Genomic DNA, 19,647 nt, shown 5'->3' with positions numbered 1-19,647 from the left:
TGCAGTTACAAAAAGAGTTGCAAAAGAGTTCAGGGGAACTGAATGTAATGTAAGAGGTTTTGTATGCTAAACCACGGCCAGATTCAGGACCATCAGTTTGTATAATGGAGGCTTGACTTCCCCTGTTTGTCTTCTGCTCAGTTATGAAGAATAGTTCAGTTTATTTCCCTGAGTTGGGGTAAAATGTGTAAGTGTTTTGGGGGGATAGGAAAAGAGGACAGGAAGAGAAGGTCAGCTGTTTGTAATACTGGTGTTTTTCTCCATGGTCAGGGCATTCTAATTATACCCTCAATAAAATATCAAATTTCAAATCCTTCACACAAGGAAGGTTCTCTGTTTTCGGTGGCATTAGATACGTGTGCATCACATAAACCTATGCATCAAATGCATTTTGGTTTTGATTAGTATTGGGTAACTGTATTAGCTAATTACATTGCTGCTGTTTGGTAATCTTATTGGGTGCAGTGAAGAATTTGTCACATACAGAAGTGTATCTTGTACATGGGAGTTGTCATAGCACTAGTTTCATTCTGTAGCTAAAGAAGTTGTTCAGGGTTACAGTGAACCTTTTCTGTCTTGTGTGTTTTGGCTATGTTTGGGCAACAGAGAAGGATTTTAACTAGCTCAGTGAAGGTTATGTGTCTGGCCTGAGAAATGGCTTCAGAGGCTTTTCTTACACTGATTTAGAAAGCATAGCACAGGGAAATGTAAATGAGTAGGTGGTGTTCATCAATTTTATATTGAAGGGCTTCTTACTTTTCCCTCTCCAGAAGAAGAAAGTGCCTGCTGTGCATTCTGCCTCTGCTTTTTTTATGAAGACCAAAACTGATTTTGTTACATGATTTTCTATGCCAGATAAGCAGTAATGAAATAGTTCAGAAGTGTAACACAAGATGGTAAGAAAGCCATATGAAATGCTCTTCATTTTTTTATTCCATCTGCTGCTATTATGTGGTAGAAATCTTGTAGCATGTTTTTAAAATAGCATTTTTTTCCAATCCTTTTATTTATGTGGTTTGAGAAGTATTGGATCAGGTATTAAAATGTCATGCCTGTTAGAAAAGTGCTCTAGGGAGTTTTGTGGTGGGCCCCAAAAAAGTTATTTGGATAATTGAAAAGCAAAATTTGTCATGTAGTCTTAATGCTGTTGAAAGGAAAAACAGTAGCATCTAGTTACTTTTTTGTTTTCTCCTATCTCTTTCTGTTTTCATTAATGAGAGCAATCTTAAGTACTGAAAGACTCTGGAGACCCACAAGCCATATTTAAGAGTCTTTGTAATCTTCAAATAGATACCGGCTCAGTGAAGCAAAAACCCAGTAATGCTGAGGAGAGAGTGCCTTCAGTTCTGAACTAGGCATTTGCTTACCCCTGACAGTATGGAAGGGAAAAACCTGCTGCTAGGATAAAGCAGTCTTTGGCAGGATTTGGCCAGATGGAGCTTATTCCTGTGGCTACAGAAGAAGTAATGTCTTTCATTCCATGACGCTTTCTGTATCCTCTCCTATTTTCAGGGAACTCTACAAATTCCATGCTTTTTGTGCTGTGAGGTGTTGCAGAATGCAGACTGGCTCTTTCCAGCTGAGCTTGCAGTCAAGGCAGACTGAAGCAATATGCTCTAGGAAGAAGTGTGAATTTTCTCATATGTTTCAGTGAGTGTTAATGGGAAGACTAATTAGGACAACTTGAAGCCAAAATTGCTGTGTTTCACTTTGGGACAAATTGTAGGAGACATCTATTAGCTGTAGTTGGATATAAATGACATACCAAGTTTAAATCTGCTTGAAGAGTTTAGAATCAGAAGAGAGGAAAATAAGTTTAATTCTAATTTAAAACTAATTAATTTTCAGTTTAATTAAATTTAGAGTAGAACAAGGAAAAATAAAAATCTACCACATACTCTGAAATCTGCCACATTAATAACTCTGTAGCCTAATAAATGAAGGGGATCATATACTTCTAATTATCACTGGGTTTAATTCTGTTTTGAGGACTGTGTATAGCTAACATTAAATTAGTATTTTAGACTGAAAATGCTATATTAGATGCTACTTTGTTTTTTAAAATAATTATTTTTTAACTTTTACAGATACAAGTATATAGGGTTTCTTCCTTTACCTTTCTTTTGGAGATGTGACATTTCTGCCCATAGAAGTCTGTGTAGCCTAAAATATAGGTCCCAACAGTTGGTTCCTTTGGCATCCTGATACACTCTAATTTTCTTTGGATATAAGAAAGCCTGGGGCTGCTGCCTTTGCAGGACTGACATTGTGCTGTGTCAGATTCAGCTTCTGGGTAAGGCACAATACAAAGTTTAGTTTTCTTGAGTGTGACAAAAGCAGAAGCCTCTAGCTAAGGAGCACCTGTACAAGAAGAGATGTGTTTCTTTCTATTGTGCGTTTCCGTCCCTACTTTGCCAGAGAGAGTAAGAGGAGAGCAGGAGTCTTTCCCTGCTCTTCTGCTGCATGTTCCTCGAAAGTAAGACTCTAACCCTGCTTTCCAGCTCCATCAGGTCATACACCTCTTTTGCCTTCTTGTCACTGCTTAGACATCCTCAGGTGTACCTTTATTTCTGTTACAATAATGTGCATAAATGGTGTACCTTTATTTCTGTTACAGAGCAGGGCTGGAAGCCTAGCACAGCATAGCAAGATGTACCCAGTTTGTAGTGGCTCTTTATGCAAGTGTCTAATGTGCTATGGGAGAGGACAAGGAAGGCAGAGCTGAGAAAAGCTGATACTGTACCTGGCGCATGCAAATTGCTTGCATGTGGTGGGCATATCACAGTTTTGGGAACTAGTAGTGTTGCAATTTCACAGTCTCCAATGTTGCAAGATCTGTGAGCACAAATGTGTTTGGTCAGAAGACTGTGATTCCTTCTATTTGAAATGGATTGTGTGGCCTTCTGTCTTCTTCTTTAACACGTCCCACCTCTTGAGCAATATCAAGACAGAGATGAGCTAATAAAAATGTTTCTCTCTGCAGTATAGAATTTTTAAGGCAGAAGTGCAGGGAGAAAGGAAGGTCTTTCATCTTTCAGGTAACATATTAGCAGCATGATTAATCAGGTAAGTGTTCTAATCTGCATTTAACTTGATCACAGAATCATAGAATCATAGAATATCCTGAGTTGGAAGGGACCCACATGGATCATGGAAGTCTAACTCCTGGCCCTGCACAGGGCATCTCCTTTGTGTGTCCTTTGGCCATCATCAACACCCTATGAATAGCTCTTAAACTGTTGGTCCACTTCAACCAGCTCTGACACTTTTGTTAAGTCTAAAAGATAGCAATGTTCTGTAACTACTGTGAAAGCAGGTGACTGGGTAGAGGCAAGAGACAGTATGGCATGAGCTTGTGCTTTGAAATGGTGGGGCAGCAACACATTAGGAGGCAAGGAAGGCTTCAGCAAGGTTTTCTGCCTTCTTGGGAGACCTGGCATTAACTATGTAATAAACATATCAATCGAAGAGCTGCTTATTGTTTTTTGAGCAGTAATGCATTTTTCTCATGAAGGGTGTGACTGTAGGACTGTATTATTTTGTGTTGTGCTGCACATGCAAGGAGTGAGTCTGGTCCCAAATAGGGGAGGAGTATCCAAGTTGTGGGCAAGGATATCTTTATTTGGATACATAGAAAAAGAAGTGCTACCATTTTGAAAGTCGTTGCACCATTGGAAGTTGTCATCTTTTTCAAATCTGTGGCATGGTATATTGAGTGAAATATATGCTTCCAAAGTGTGCTTAATTAATAATGCATTCTGGCTTTCACCAGATCACATTAGCCTAGTGTAGCCCTAGAGTAGCCATTGAACTGGGTGTGCCAGTTGTAGAGCATTTTTTAAAAAATTGTCACACTGTGAATTCTTATACCACTTGACAAATCTCAAAAAATGCATTTTTCTTATTTCTCATCCTAACCTAGAGAGAATGGATCTGTCTTGCATTTGGCAAATAGGATGTCAAAAGAAACTTCTAATTAGAGCAATTTCTTTCTGTCTGCCATGAGCCTAACCAGCTATATGAGCTTGCTAAGGTGCAGCCATGTGACTTGTTGGGAGCTGATCCTCTAATGAGAGGATTAGGTGTTTACTTCTGGTTGTCCACAGCACATGTTTCTGGGTGGGTGAGAGCTCTCAGCCAGTCCCCAGTAACCTCTGCATTACCTCTCTCATCTTTGCTCCACTGTCCCCTTCTGAATATCACCCTGCTGATTTCTCTGTTCTTGATGATTTGGCTTGGGAAATATTTTATAAATTAGGATACACACAGTTTGTGTGGTGTTGTATTTGGATCTGTAAACACACAGACACACTCCTCCCCCCACTCCCAGTGAGATGGGGGAGAGAATTTGAAGTGCATAAAAGAGAGTGAGAAAACTCATTGGTTGAGATAAAAACAGTTTAATAATTGAAAAGATGAAAAAATTGTAAGGAAAACAACAAAGAGAGAAAATAAAACCCAAACAAGGCAAGTGATGCAGATGAAAACTCTTGTTTACCACCGACCAACTGTTGCCTGAGCTGCAGACCCCCAAATTGACTTTCCCCCTAGTTTTCTTGCTAAGCATGATGCTATGTGGTGTGGAATGTCATTTTGGTCAGTTGGGGTCAGCTCTCCTGGCTGTGTCCCTTCCCAGCTCCTTGTGCACCCCCAGACTCCTCACTGGTGGGGTGGGGTTAGAAGCAGGAAAGGCCTTGACTGTGTGTAAACTCTGCTCAGCAGTAACTAAATAATCCCTAAATTATCAACACTCTGGCACAAATCCAAAACCTAGCCCCATACCAGCTACTATGAAGGAAATTAACTCTATCCCAGCCAAACCCAGCACAGGAAGCACACTTTGAAATTGGTGAGATCCAAAAGTGATGAATAGCTCTGTCCGAGTGACCATTATTAATTTGGTTTGTCTTCAGCACTGCCATTTTACAAAGTGCATTTAGTGAATTGTTTGGCCTTTAAAAAATGAGAAGAGGAGCGTTGGAAGAGGAACCAGTCTTGGGGCTCCTGAATTGTGATATCTCTACCATTTATGGTATAGAAGCTACTTAATATTATGTGGGGTGGTGGGGGAGAAATCCAGCTTGCCATCTTAAAGAATGAACAAATCTTCCTTTGGCTCACAGCTTGAGAATTCTATCTGGAGCTGCTCTTACTGCTGCTTAGTACACTTTTTTTTTTTTTGTAATGATGTTAACTGAGCAAAACATATTTGAAAATCTCCCACTTTAACTGGTTTCCATTCTCATAATCTTGAACAGTTTAGAAGACCCTATTTTGTCAAGAAATCTCTTCTATTTTTGCTTCTCACCTTGAATTCGATGTTTGTCCTCTATGCACTGGTGTTAATGAGTTCTGTGTTGTACTTATTTACATGATAAATCTCTCTTCACAGATCATTCAACTTCAAGTGGTACATCCTCATTTAAGCCCTGCCGATCGCTGGTTTCTATTCCCACTGCCCATGTGATGCCGTCTAATGCCAGCTCTTCACTTTCCAAACACAGGGAAGCTTTCAAGTCTGATGGCTCAAAATGGAGTACAAACTTTGTACGGTCAGGAGGAGGCAGAAATCTGGGTGTCCTGGACAATTCTCTTGACATGAAGGATACAAGACCTGTGAGAAAATGGTCCTCCTTGTCTAAACTCAGCTCACCAAATACCTGCAGCCAAGATGGGAGTAGTCTCGCAGTGGAATACAGGGCTAATACGGACAAAGTTGTGTCACCACAATTAAGGACAAATGGGCCAAGCTGTTTGCATGACAGCATGGAGTTGCTGAAAATTGAGGACAAAGAAATGGGGAAAAAACGATCTTCTCTACTGGACTGCAAATACAAATTTGAGACGTGCAGCAAAGACGATTTTGTTTCGGATTCCCCGAGTAGGAGGCATGCCTTAGACTTGACCTACAGTGCCTTACCTGAGAGCAAACCTACGGCAGCGAGTCGTGAGGCTTTGGGACAGAGATACGCCACGCTGGGACCGCAGGCTGTGAGCGCAGCTCCCATACAGCCAGCGCTGAGGACTCAGATGTGGCTTAAGGAGCAGTTGCGAGCAAACCCCCTGGACTGCAGGGCTGCTGAGGAGCCCTACGGTGTGGCTGCATGGCATGTGCCGCAGCTCGAAGATTTTAGGATAGGAGGTGAACAGCCTGTGCAGGTAAGGCGAACGCTTGGTGTTTGCTGCCATCATGTGGCATCGTGTGTTGTGCGTAAGGAATAACAGCTTTCATTGAAACAGGAAAGGGAACAGGTCCTCTTAACCAGGTGGTGATGTTTTTAAACTTTGATTGGGGATGTTGCTGCTTGTTTCTCAATATTACCTTAGTGCCAACAGTTGTGCTTTTTTGGGGTTGTTTTTTTTGTCTGGTGTCTGCTAACAGTTTGCTCTGATTCATTGTGCCTGTCTGCATAGGACTAGCATTTCTTTATCTGAAGCTGGACACAGTAAGAGGGTCATCAAATAACCTTTTCAGTGGTGTTAGAGAGACTCTTTGGCCAGAGTGTAGCGGGAGAAACATGAATGTATTTTGACGTGAACAGGCTTACAAAAAAAAAAAGCGTTTGTGCATTCAGCAAAATAAGAATGACTCCTGCATACAGCAAGGATGAATGAATATTCAGTATCACTATGCCCATCACTTAAAAACTGAATTAAATTTGATCTTATTGCATATTTTTAGTTCCTTAAAATCAAGGAAGAGTAGTCAATGAATCTGGTTTATTTGAATAAAATAATATGTGGGGTTTATGTGTCATACTTGAAGTATTTTCTTATAGAGAGCATCAAGCACATAGTTTTGAGACAGGTAACCCTTTATAACATGGCAATTCACATTCTTTGTTTCCAGCACCTCCCTTAATGGGAAAATACAGTTTGTGAAGGAAGACAGTATTTAAAATCTACATGTTCACATTTGACTTGCCAAAAAAATCCCAAGCAGTTTACAATATGTAAACTTGTCTGAAAGGCATCCTATGGTTAGACTAGAATATAATCTGAGCAGAGAGAATCTAGCTATATGTGCAAATTACCTGTTTTCTCCAGCCTGAAGTACATGAAGTATTTTACACAGGCTTGTGGTCAAAGTTTGGTTTTTCTTCTGTTGTATATTGAAGGAAAGATTGATAAGTTTAGAGTTTCTCAGGATTCAGTTTTGTTCTTAATGGTGATCTGGATTTGTTTTTTAGTGGTGTGGAGGTGGTGTTTTCTTTTTTGTGTTCAGGATTGTTTTTTTAACCTCAAAAAGGTGGTGTTTTCTTTTTTGTGTTCAGGAATTTTTGTTTTTTTAACCTCAAAATCTGAAACCAATTAATATGTCCAAACTAATAGTAGTCCTTAAGGTTCTCTCTGAAAAGCTGGCATTGTTACACATAGCCACCCTTTACCTCTATTATTGCAGAAACCATCATCTTTCTCTAACCTTTTTGAAGACTTTGATGCCAAGAAATTCCCCAGGTAGAGAGCAGAGGCTGATGGGATTCTCTGAGCCAGAGTGCCAGAAACTGGCTCACTGCTGTGGTGGGGTCTGGGACACTGCTGGCCAGGCTTTTGGCAGCTATTGGTGGCATCAAGAGCATGAGGTACACTGCTGGCCAGGCTTTTGGCAGCTACTGGTGGCATCAAGAGCACGAGGGGTTTGGGAAGAGACAGCAGGGTGCTGTGAAGGAGTTTGGTCTATCTGTTCATTCAGATCTTCCCAAACACCTCAGACACATGCTGTGGGGTTTGTGAGCAGATTACTGTCCCTGGTTTTGATTTAAGTATATATTCAGAGTTAGCTTTCTTTGCTATTTTCCTTCGTTTTGGTATATGTCATTTCATCATCTTTTATGTACCTTTTACCCAACACTTTGTTTAGAATGTTTGTTTTAGAAACTTACTTTTGTTTAGATCAAAACTACTCTGAACTTCTGGTTTTTTTTTCATGTCTCACAAGTGCTTTGTCACTCTGATTGTGATTAAATGCACTGTCTAGTCTGTGTACCAAGGCAGAGTTTGATGCTGGGCACAGATTGAGCCCTGTATGTGTTGCTAGGGCTACTGAAAGACCAGTTCCTGCGGGCACTGCTGTGAGCTGTGTTTGGGGACAGAGCCAGCAGGGCGCGCACGAGCACTGGTTATCTCCCTGCCTGGAATTCTGACGCAGTGCTGCTCCTTTTTGGGTTCTTGACAGGGAAACGTTATAGAATGAAGTTTTCCCTAAAACTGGTTGGATTTTTTTTTTCTTGCTCCTCTTACTTTCGTATCTTCCCTAAAACTGGTTGGATTTTTTTTTTTCTTGCTCCCCTTACTTTCGTATCACTGTGGAGGAGGTTCCTGATGACCTTCGCCAATGCTTCCATTGGTATGATTTGGAGTTGCCTTGAAATGTGATCTGTATTTCAGCTAGGTTGGAAGAGACCTCAAAGTTTGTGTCCAACCACCCTACCGTGGTTACTAGACCGTGGCACTAAGTGCCACATCCAGTCTCGTCTTGAAAACCTCCAGGGACGGTGAATCCACCACCTCCCTGGGCAGCACATTCCAATGTCTGATTGCTCTCTCTGTAAAAAATCTCTTCCTAATATCCAACCTAAACCTCCCCTGGCAGAGCTTGAGTCTGTGCCCTCCTGTCCTGCTGCTGGTTGCCTGGGAGAAGCGACCAACCCCCACCTGACTCCAACCTCCCTTCAGGTAGTTGTAGAGAGTGATAAGATCTCCCCTGAGCCTCCTCCAATGAATAATTCTCCATTGATTCCTCTTCTCCAATGAATGATTCTTCTGTCTTGACACCTGTATTTTAAAGACATTTCAGCATAACTGTGCTGTGGGCTTTACAGGGAGATCACCATGTGTGCACCTGGGAACTGATGTTTATTATTTCTGAGAGTTCCTGAAAACTACAATCCTAAGTGGCATATATATATAAGAGACAGAGAGTAGAAAGCATAAGATTTTGCTAGAGGAAGCTGATGATTTGTAAAGGGGAAAAGCCAGACCTCTATAGAAACTTCTTTTATTTTTCTTTCCCTCTTAGTGGGGGTTGCTTTTGTTCTTTTGTTTCAATATATGTATCTGTATATATGCTGATGGAAATGTACTGATTTTTATAGGACTGAAAATCATGCATTTACTTAAAAACAACTATTGTCATGAACAGAATTTATATTTCACCATACACTTAGTTATTTAATTGTTTTCTACTTATAGGTGATGTTTCAGTATGGAAATGTGTGATAGGGCCTGTGTTAAGGGAAACAAATGCTTATTATACATGACAGCAGTTCCCATGTACTGAACTAGGAGGCCAGACAAATTAGATAACAAGGCTTTATTTTTTCATCTAAAGGCATTTCTTAAAGTCTGATTCTATTACATATCTCATTATCTGAATGCATTTAGGTACATGCTGTGAGCTAGTCCAGAAATTAGGTTTAAAATGAAAACATGCCTTTAAAATTGTTAGAAATAATACAACAAGAACGAAGGTTTCAGAAGGTTCCATATCTATCTATTGATTCTGCAGTGTTATAAAATTGTTAGAAATAATACAACAAGAGGGAAGGTTTCAGAAAGTTCCATATCTATCTATTGACTCTGCAGTGTTGTAGGTATCACAGGATCACATCTCTTTTTTTTCCAGCGTACAAAAAAATCTGTATGATTTCATGCTGGCGTGCTAACTTGTGTCAGAATATAGCAGAGATAATAAATGGAAATTACTTAAGTGCATCTTTTCCCTTGATGTACCAGGTTTAGTGTTTGTTTTTTTAAATGAGGAAAATACTGGATTGATCATACCATGAATATAAAAGTTACTGGAAATTAAATTTTAATGCATTGAGAATTTCAGAGATATACCAATTTTAATTGCAAAATAGAGAACGAATAAAGTAAACTGCATACATACCTAAACACTGGTAAACAAAGCTGTAAAGTTTTAATTGAAAGGAAAAGTTAACAACATTCTTCAAATAATATTGTTGCCACAGAAAACTTTGTTCTGAAGTGTCAACTCAAAGCTGCTTTTTCTTGCAATCCTGGTAGATCAGAAAACTAAAAATTATTAATATCAACATTTGTCCTGTAACATGTTGTGATGAAGCCATACTTTTCAGGAAGATAAAGCTTTATAACACGAAGAACTACCAATTTTGGTTAGCAGAATGAACTCCTTAACTGTGAGCCATAATTAAGCTTCCATGTTCTGTTCCTTTTGCTGTGAAGTTGGTAGCCCAGCGAATTGGATTCCATTCATTGTAGTACATATGTGGGTTCAGTCTGGAGTAAGTGCTAGCAGATGATGGGAAACCAAGCTTGGACCATGCTTGATTGCAAAAAGACACTTGGCATTAGTTAGTCGATGACTTTGCCAACTTTATATGTCATCTCTTGAAAATGCATGTTTCAGTTTCAGTAGTGTATTTCAACATTTGTTGAGGATTCTGTAATGTTCATTGCTGGCTGAGAGGAGACTACTGGGGTTGTTTCTACATGCTGTAATGGCAAAGTTTCTTGCAGACTTCCTTTGTATGTCATTTTGGATCTGGAAATACATGATTGTTGGTGGCAGTAGGCTCATGTTTCTCCTTCCTATTATTAAAAAAGGAATATATGGTGTTATTTTTTTGTTAAGGCCATCTGCTGTCACAGTAGCTTCCCTAAGATAAGGAAACTGTAGAATACACAGAAGATTGTACACACAATAAGCTTTGTGTAGTCCCAAGCAGTGTATCAGTATATAAATTTACAGGATTTTTTTTTGTTTTGTTTTAAACAGCCAGACTATTTCAAGATTATCCAAATAAGTGGTGAAGTGCTTACAGTGATGTAGTTGTGCAAATTTTCTGCTTTAAATGCAAACAGATGGGAATTCATGCAGCTGTAACTATCAACATAAAAAAGCTATAGATACGTAGTTTGCAGAAGCTGTTTTAAACGTTTATTGCACACAGGGCCGGTGAGAGAAAAACTTTGATTTTAACTATCTGTGCTGTTCTAGCTAATTGTGCTGGTTTAGGGATAGAGTTAACTTTCTTGGTAGTAGCTGGTACAGGATTATGTTTTGGACTTGTACCAAACTGTAGCCCCATGCTAGCTACTGTACTGTGAAGAAAATTAACACTGTTCCAGCCAAACCCAGCACACTAATGCTGCCTAAGCTTTGGAGCAGGTAGCATTGAGTGGAACGTGAATGTGTATTAATGGCAAGAGTTACATAAGCTTTCTGGTTTGCTAGTCACACTGCCTTTTCCTGTGAAAAGTTTGTTCATAGATCCAGTTTACATGGGTCTCTTCCAGATAACTGAACCACCCCACAAGATCAGTAATCATACGGAAATTCTGGGTGTGAACATGAATAGATCAGCTCTGTAATATACTTGGCACTCAGCAGTATATGTGCTGAATCAGGGATGTGCTGTTGGCAGTAGAAAGCTGTAAGCTGGGGCTTCCCTTACCCCATTAGCCACATCTGTCTCTTTTGCATGTGTGCAGAAGACTGTTAATATGCATATCTATGACATTAAGTTTACTGTACAATGTATATGTGTTTAGTGCACACTGTTCCTGTGTTTCACTTGGAAAAGCAAAATGCTAAGAGGAAGGTGTGTGGCCCCAATGTAATTATGAAAATCTACTTATGGTCTTCTCCTTTCTCAGCATATCTCAGGTGTGTATAGCTGCCTTCTGGGCAAGTAATTCCAACAGAACTGTACTCTTGTTGGTCACTGTCCTTCCCAGGAACCTCTGAGCGAAGTGCATCGTCCTGTAAAGGGCCACAGAAGAAGGTCCTGTGAGAAGTTTATGTTGCATGCTTAGAGGTGAGGACAAGCTGTGTACTGGATGATTGCACTGGCAAGTAACAAGTGGTCTGTCAAATATAGTTGGAGGGCTCCCACGCTGCTCACTTGACCTATTCCTAAGTGGTAAATCCAGCTTACTGGGGCTGTAGCACACGTCTTGCGTTTGTGCAGATGCACCTACTGCCTGTGTACGTGCCAGTGTTAAGGGTTTCCAAGGCAGAGTGATGATAACCCTGGTTAATGGCTGTTTGTTTTTCAGTTGTTTTGACAGCTGTTTCTTTTGATACTGCTAGATAACAGTAAGGCTTCTGGGTTTTAAAGTGTTGCTGTGAACTGTAGATGGCCAAAAATGGTATAACTAATAATTATGTTTTCATATTTAACCTTGACTTATCTCCGTCTCAGCTGCTGCAAGCTGCTTTTTGTGGATATCTTTGTTTCCATCTGCAGCATCTGTGGTTTTGTCTCCACAGGTAATTGGATGCATGATGTCAGCTCAGTGCTGGAGTTTTGTTTTGACTTCCTGCTGTATCCATGTCATTTCCAATGAAGTACATGTTCTGCAGAAATCCCATTTTAAAGACTTGATTTATGCTGCCCCTTTTTGCAGAAATTATGTTCCTCGAAGGTTGCAGATGTTTTGTAGATCTTTATATACAAGTCAGCTGTAGGAGCATGTAGTTGGCTGTCTTCAGGTATTCAGCAAGGCTCTAGATGCTTTCTTTACTCAGTGGTCAGTAGATAGTTGTGCACAGTTTTTAGGATTGTTTTCTGATCAGTTTGGTGTGTAAACACATCCACTAGTTGTCTAGCGTCTGCAGTCATTGCATATTTATATTCAGATAGTTTGAAGTGTTTACATTATCATTGCAAAATCCTCAAAACAAGATCTGAGAAGGAACCAGAGCCTTGCAGAGGTTCACATCAGCTTCACGAGGATAAATGCGAGCACAAGAACCAAGACAATGAGCAGAAAATTGAGTAGCAGATTGAGACCTCTGTTGTTGGCAAGATCCATAATGTGCATCAGTCTGCCCTCTTGTGCTTGCAGCACTCTTAACTGTAGCTTTGGGTTGCTCCTTCAGTAATAAGCCATGTAGATTCACACAGATTTCATTGTGTCCACTGTTGTTTACCTGAGTTTAGTTTCTGTCACTTAAATGTTTGTTTGGAATAACTTGGGTTTTTCTTTCTGGAAAAGGATTCTGGATGCTCCTACAAGACTTTCCCCAAACACCTTAAAAATAAAATAAAATTAAAAAGTTAACAATAGCTTTCACTTCACTAGTGGAGAATTTCTGAAGAACTAATTAATGATTATACTGTTTGGCTTTTCATTGACTTTTTAAAATGTGTATGGTACTTTTCAGGCCCAGCTACTCTTCAGAAGATTGGCTCTTCTCAATCCTTATTCTGTTTCAACAGCAAACTGTTGAAAATTTATTTCTAAAATATCTCTGTAGGTGCAAAAAAAGAAAACGTATCTGGGCAAAATGTACCTCTGTATCTCTGTAGGTGCAAAAAAAGAAAACTTATCTGGGCAAAATGTACCTCTTAATAGGAGCATTTCCTACCTTCTAAGGTTTGGCACTGTGCAGGGCAGTAGGCCACATTTTGCCAGCAATGTGCTGTGTAAGATTCATTGCAGCTTGGCAAATGCCTTATTAAGAATCTAGATTGGGCTGACAGAGGATGTGCCTTTAGTACTTTTAATAGCACATATGCAATAACCTATTTTACGATAGTATTAACAACTTAACAATTGAGGTTTGTATATAGAAATATGTATACATAAATGAAAGGAACATATAAACCCACTCAGCCCTAACAGAGAAAACAGTTGCCAAAGCTTTTAATAATCAGGTAGGTTTTAGAATATTAACAACTTAACAATTGAGGTTTGTATATAGAAATATGTATACATAAATGAAAGGAACATATAAACCCACTCAGCCCTAACAGCGAAAACAGTTGCCAAAGCATTTAATAATCAGGTAGGTTTTAGGGAAGATCACAAGAGGGCAGTGTTTTATAGTTTTGTGTTTTGTACAAAGATGTAACTTCTGGCATTCTTTTACCTTAAAAAAAACCAAACAGGCTTATAAGCAATCAGGCAGATATTAAAGTAGATGTAGGGCCTGTTTTATGTAATTTAAATTACCAGGGTTCTTACTGATCTGAGCATCAGTTTTTGAAGGAATCCCTATAAATATTCCTGGGTTTTTTCCCAGTTTTTTAACATGGTTGTCAAAGCTAAATGGACTACATTTGTTGTTAAATAAAAGATATCTATGGATCTTGTAGTATTTCACAAGTATTTTCCAATTGGGTTCTGATAGGTACTATTTATTACTAGCCATCTTGTAGTATTTCACAAGTATTTTCCAACTGGGTTCTGATAGGTACTATTTATTAATAGCTATGCAAATACAGGTATCTGGTCAGTAATTTGTAGTACATTAGAATGCTTCCAGATATAAACAAGAATAGTTCCTAAATGAATGTGTTCAATTACTGTGCTCTAATTTTGGCTGAGAAGATAAAGGTGAAGTTTGTTTCAGCATAAGTGTGTGCATCTGCCATGATTATTGTTCTGTTTGTATCACAGAATGGGTAAGGTTGGAAGGAACCACAGAGGGTCATCTGGTCTAATGTCCCTGCTCATGCAGGGACATCCTAGATCACATGGCATTGCTCTTTACATATACAAATATTAATTCCGGTACTTTTGAAATAAATGCTGTATATTTTGCAAGTTAGATATATGACAGTGTTGAAAAAAACTTTGTTTTGTTTCTAAAATGGGAATGAGTAAGGTATTGATACATTGTACGTGCTAGTATGAAGTCTTTGAGACTTTCATAGTTGAAAATGCATGCTGGCATGAACCAACATGGGTGATATTTTACAGAATCACAGAATTGGTCAGGTTGGAAGGGACCACAGTGAGTCATCTGGTCCAACCTCCCTGCTCAGGTAGGGTTGTCCTACAGCACATGGCACAAGATTTCATCCAGATAGTTCCTGAATATCTCCAGTGACGAAGTATTCATCAACCTCTCTGGAAACCTGTTCCAGTGTGCAGTCACACACAGAGTAAAGTTTTTCCTCACATTCATGTGGAACTTCCTGTGCATCTGTTTCTGCCCATTGCCTCTTGTCCTATTGCTTGGCACCACCAAGAAGAGCCTGGCTCCATCGTCTTGATATCCTCCCTTCTGGTACTTACATACATTGATAAGGTCCCCTCTTAGCTGTCTCTTCTGCAGGCTGAACAGGCTCAGATCCTTGAACAGGCCCAGATCCTTCAGCCTTTCTTTGTAATAGTGATGCTCCATCCCTTAATCACCTTTGTTGCCCTCTGCTGGACCTGCTCCAGGAGCTCCATGTCCCTCTTGTACTGAGGACCCCAGAACTGGACGTAGTGCTCCAGATGTGGCCTCACTGGGCTTGAATTAGAGGGGCAGGATCACCTCCCTCGACCTGCTGGCAATGCTTTTCCTAATACATCCCAGGATACCACTGACTTATTTGTATCATTGGTGGTTGGTGTGGTTGTAGCAAAGCTTACAATTCTTTGTGCTGGGGGACAGCAAACATTTTGTGCATGTTGTGTGGAAAATTTTGATTTAAGTCTATTTTACACTTGTCTTTCCACTGGGTTGTTCAGTTTTGCTAAGAATGGTAGTTTTTGCTAAATTGATGCAGAAGAGTTAGTAAAGAAATGCAAGTATCTGCTGCCTTCTAAAGTGCCTTACTGCCTAGTCTTGATCAGAGCAAAATTTCAGTTTTAAATGGGTCATATTTTTGCATAGAAAATAATGGGTAGATGTATCAATTTTTGCTGAGGAGCTGGCTCAGCATATCTCTAAATCAGCATACTTTTGCTCCTGATTCAGCTTCTTCCCTGTGTAAAATTGCCACAGAAGTTTGTAATTTATTTTTTTTGGAGGAAGAATACTACCAGATTGTTACCTGTTTATCTGTCTTTATTCGCTATCAGTGTGTAAGATGAATTTAGGAAAAAGATTTAGGCTTGGGTAGAGTGGAGCAGAGAACTGAAAACTTAATCCAAGCTACAAGTTGTGTTTGCAGTTTTTATTATGGCTCATAAAAGTAGTGAACTTTTTGATCACACTTTCATAAAACTCGTTAGGCTTACTTAGGAGCACTAGCTACTGAGTGTGAATTAGGTACATGTAAGTGATCTCGACATCACAAAACAGTCAAGATTAAACCAAAACAGAATGAATAAAGGTGAGGAGAATTAGGAAGCTATGTGATGACTAGCTGTTTTTCACATGACTTTAATAAGTAATTGCTAGAATGGATGCTTCTTTCTAAGCGGAATTGCACCTAAGTATCTTATGCATTAATATATTTTCAAGCAGTCATTTTAATAAATAAAAATACAGTAGATATTATTTTTAAATCATATAATTCTATGAAGAAGATTGTACTATGTACAAAAGGTGGGGTTTTTTCCTAATCTCTGGGTTCAGTTGACATTTGGCTATACAGAGGATTGTAGCAGGTTTTCTGGTCAGCAGAATCCTAAGACTCAGATGAACTGTGCAGTACATGCAAATTGTCTGCAGTGCTGTAAAGTAACAGTAGGGCTTCTAGTTCATTTATGATTTAGTTTTGTTCTTGTTTGTTTGTTGCTTTCTAAATAATGGTTTCTCACATACATAAGAGGAAGTTAGAGGGTTTGTTTTGGGGGGTGTATTTTTTTTATGCAATTTTGACTCCTATATATTACTGGTTTCTGAAACCTATAATCCAAACATGTCTTCAGAAAGTATGGGCTGATATTTTACTCTTAACACCCTTTTTTCTTCAGCAAATTTTCAGTACTGTAGAACTGGTATCTATTTCTGATTGAAGTCTCTTGAAACGCATCCAAGGCAAACTAAAGCTGGAAACCCTATCCATCATAAAAATATAGATTTGAAAAGAGAAGAAAGTGAAGAGGAATTAAAAGGGAAAAACATGCTTACTCAAATCTCATGTGTTTGTGAGAGTGGCCAGAATGCATGAAATGGAAATTGAGATTTACACTGACAGTTCAAATCATAAATGGCTCATATACTAACTTGCAAGTGTGAGGGTGTGTTGCCAGTCTCACCAGTGCTTGCCCTAATCCCCATACAGTAGTTGTCTTAATTTCCTGTAAGGGTTAACCTTATTTCAGAGTTCCTGTCTCAATATATCTATTGGCCAGATAGGAAGTGCGTCACCACTGGATTTACTTGCGTTCCACTGAATACAGAGTTTTTTTCTAAGATTTCTTCTTTTCTTGCTCAGCTGTTCATTGTCAACCTCTACTCAAGAAATACTAAGTCTTAAAGGCAGAATACAGGATTAAGATAAACTTGTCTTGATTTTCTGTATTCATCAATAGAATTGCTTACATAGAGTGGTATACAGAGATATCTCTTTACAAAATGGATGTCTCTTTGACCTCAGCCTGTTGATTCTTGAGCTTTTTTTAAATTTGAACTGTAACAAGTTTCTAGGAGTTTATCTTAATACAGCAACATGTAGTAGAGTTGGAAGTCTTTTGCTCAGTCTTTGTTACTCACAACTGCTGGAGTAGAAGTATCATCATTTATATGTGTAGACTGTGGTTTACATGTTGATTAGATATTTCTGCAATGCTTTCCTCTCTTGTCCATAATAATCTGTAATTTTTTTACTTTTTTAATCTATCATTTATTTTAGGAAAATACTTGAATGTTCTCTAGCAGGGATTTGCAGTTGAAGGTGGTAGTGCTACTTGTATTTGTATGATACACTTCAATCACAGCAGTAATGGTGACCTAGACTTTTCTCTTTATCACATCAGATATAAGCCACCTTCTGTGACATTGGCAAGTTCTAAGTTTTTTTTTGCAGTTTTAAAGTAAGGAAATTATTTCATAAATTACAGCAGGCCATAATTAAGTTGTCTGAAGTCAAATATTAAGCACTCTGAGAATTATTTCCAAGTTCTGCCAATTGTCATGTCAGTTAAATAACTCTAGGAAACAAAATCTTTGATATCAGTGTGATAGAGTCAATTTTTTCCCTGCAAAACATACTGAAATATTTCCAGATCTCACATATATAAGCTCTCTTAAAGAGGGAGAAAAAGCATATGCAATAGTTTGTATTTCTGGGTTATAAGAGAATTCTGATTTATTTTCATATTCCCTTAAAAACCACTAAGCCAATTTGAATGCCTTCAGTTGTATATGCAGAGATGCAGTACCTTGAAGTAAGCAGAGCAGAAATTTTCCTAAGGTATGTTGAGGGCTGTGTGCCTGTAAGCTCATCTTTGGGCAGACATGGGCCAAATTTGGAACCCCTCCAAGGGCTTAAGGATTTTCAGAGAAACCTAAACACACTCAGGCCCTCAAAAAGTGAAGTTTCTCTTTATCTAACTAAAACATTGAGGAACTTGCCAACTGCTGGCTGTTACTGACAGGGACAGGTAATCTTATTCATCAGTATTTTACCCCATTTAGTAAAGATGTCCCTTGATTGAGACTGATAAATTGGGTCATGCACAACTTCGTAACTACAGGCTCTAAACACTGTCCTGCACAGAAGATGTATTTAATACATGTAGCAGGTAGTAAGATAACAGGGCACTGGTTGACACACAGCTCTAGTCCAAGGGCTATCCCCTGTCACAAGAGGATCCTTGCATTGGGAGTTGTGGGTGTAGGTCTCTCTTCTGTCTGGGACGACTTTCCTGGAGGATGGTGCAGAGAGGTGCTGAACTTCAGAGAAGCATCACAATGATACAAATCAGCAAGAGGCAAATTAAAATCAGGCAGAAATTCACAAAGAGCTCTTGGAGGTTTTGGCGTGCTTGTGGGTTGACCTCGATAGTTGAGGCTCTCCTCAGAGCAGAGCGGGTTATGTGTTGGACCTTCTCCATGGCAACAAGAAAGCAGAGGGCACAAATCAGAGGTTTTAGGAGTGCAGGAAAGAACAGCAGTTGTCAGGAACAGTGCAAAGTGCCTAATATCTTCTCTTTTTGTTTTAGACAGCCTTTGTTGAGCTGGAAAAGCAGGAAAGCAAAGAATTAGAAATGCAGAAATGTTTCAAAGAGTGCAAATAGAGATTGTTTTTAAAGTTCTGAAAAGCCTGGAATAGATTGCTTTTACAGTGTTTTTAGTTTAAAACAAGATTTGTGCTGTATTGTGTGTCTCCTCTTGAAGGCTACCAAACACCTGCTGATTAGCAGTGGGGAGGAGCTGTAATATGGAAATCGTGGATATATGGGTTTTGCCCAGATAATTGCTTTGGATCCTAAGCTCCCTCTCTTTCACAGTATGTGAAAAGGTCGTGGCTGATTGCCCTCCCATACACACCCCTCTGCTTTATTTGTTCAAGCACATGTGAAAGCTTGATAGTAAGACTAGGGTCATAGACCTTTCAACTAGATCATCTAGGTGGTACTGCTGATTGTTACTGACTGGGGCGTATAGTCTGATTTACCAGTATCTTTTTCTGGAAGGGAGGAAAAGAAATCTTGGTGAAGTATTCCAAGTAAAAGTTCTTTATGGTGGGTAATTAAAGGCTATTGCATCACTGCTATAGGGAATTTTAGTAGTATATTTCTCAACAGACAAGGTAGAGTAAGGACTAAATTTTTTTTTAATGCATGTAGGATAGTGTGTTATGAAAGTTAGGTGCAAAGGCAGAGGACTGCTATGAGGAACAAAACTAAGCATGTACACAACTTTGTCTCTGAATTGAGAGTTACATTTAAAGTATGTTTCCCCCTTTTTAATGGCAGGTGGAAACACAGGGTGTCATTTGTCTTAAAACTCTCAATAAGTATAAGCTGGCTTTTGTATATGCTTGC

At 39.2% G+C, this 19,647-nt stretch overlaps 2 protein-coding genes across 2 annotated transcripts; one reads left to right on the top strand and one right to left on the bottom strand.

Annotated features, from left to right (window-relative positions):
• Nucleotides 1-5,392: 5,392 nt before the first annotated feature.
• Nucleotides 5,393-6,222, top strand: CEP85L (centrosomal protein 85kDa-like; the record flags this gene model as incomplete). Its single annotated transcript, XM_009070470.1, has 1 exon — nucleotides 5,393-6,222. A coding segment is annotated over one exon (830 nt), but the record flags the coding sequence as incomplete, so codon positions are not given.
• A 12,333-nt stretch (nucleotides 6,223-18,555) lies between these two features.
• Nucleotides 18,556-18,714, bottom strand: PLN (phospholamban). Its single transcript, XM_009070469.1, has one exon. It carries the CDS (start codon nucleotides 18,712-18,714, stop codon nucleotides 18,556-18,558), a length of 159 nt encoding a protein of 52 aa, XP_009068717.1.
• Between the last annotated feature and the right edge of the window lie 933 nt (nucleotides 18,715-19,647).

This window comes from Acanthisitta chloris, unplaced genomic scaffold, assembly GCF_000695815.1.
Source record: "Acanthisitta chloris isolate BGI_N310 unplaced genomic scaffold, ASM69581v1 scaffold6382, whole genome shotgun sequence".
In the NCBI taxonomy this organism is placed as follows: Eukaryota; Metazoa; Chordata; class Aves; order Passeriformes; family Acanthisittidae; genus Acanthisitta; species Acanthisitta chloris.
This window is presented reverse-complemented; position numbering and strand designations above follow the sequence as displayed.

Coding starts and splice junctions, on each gene's coding strand:
- PLN (XM_009070469.1), bottom strand. CDS start 18,714: ATGGAGAAGGTCCAACACATAACCCGCTCTGCTCTGAGGAGAGCCTCA.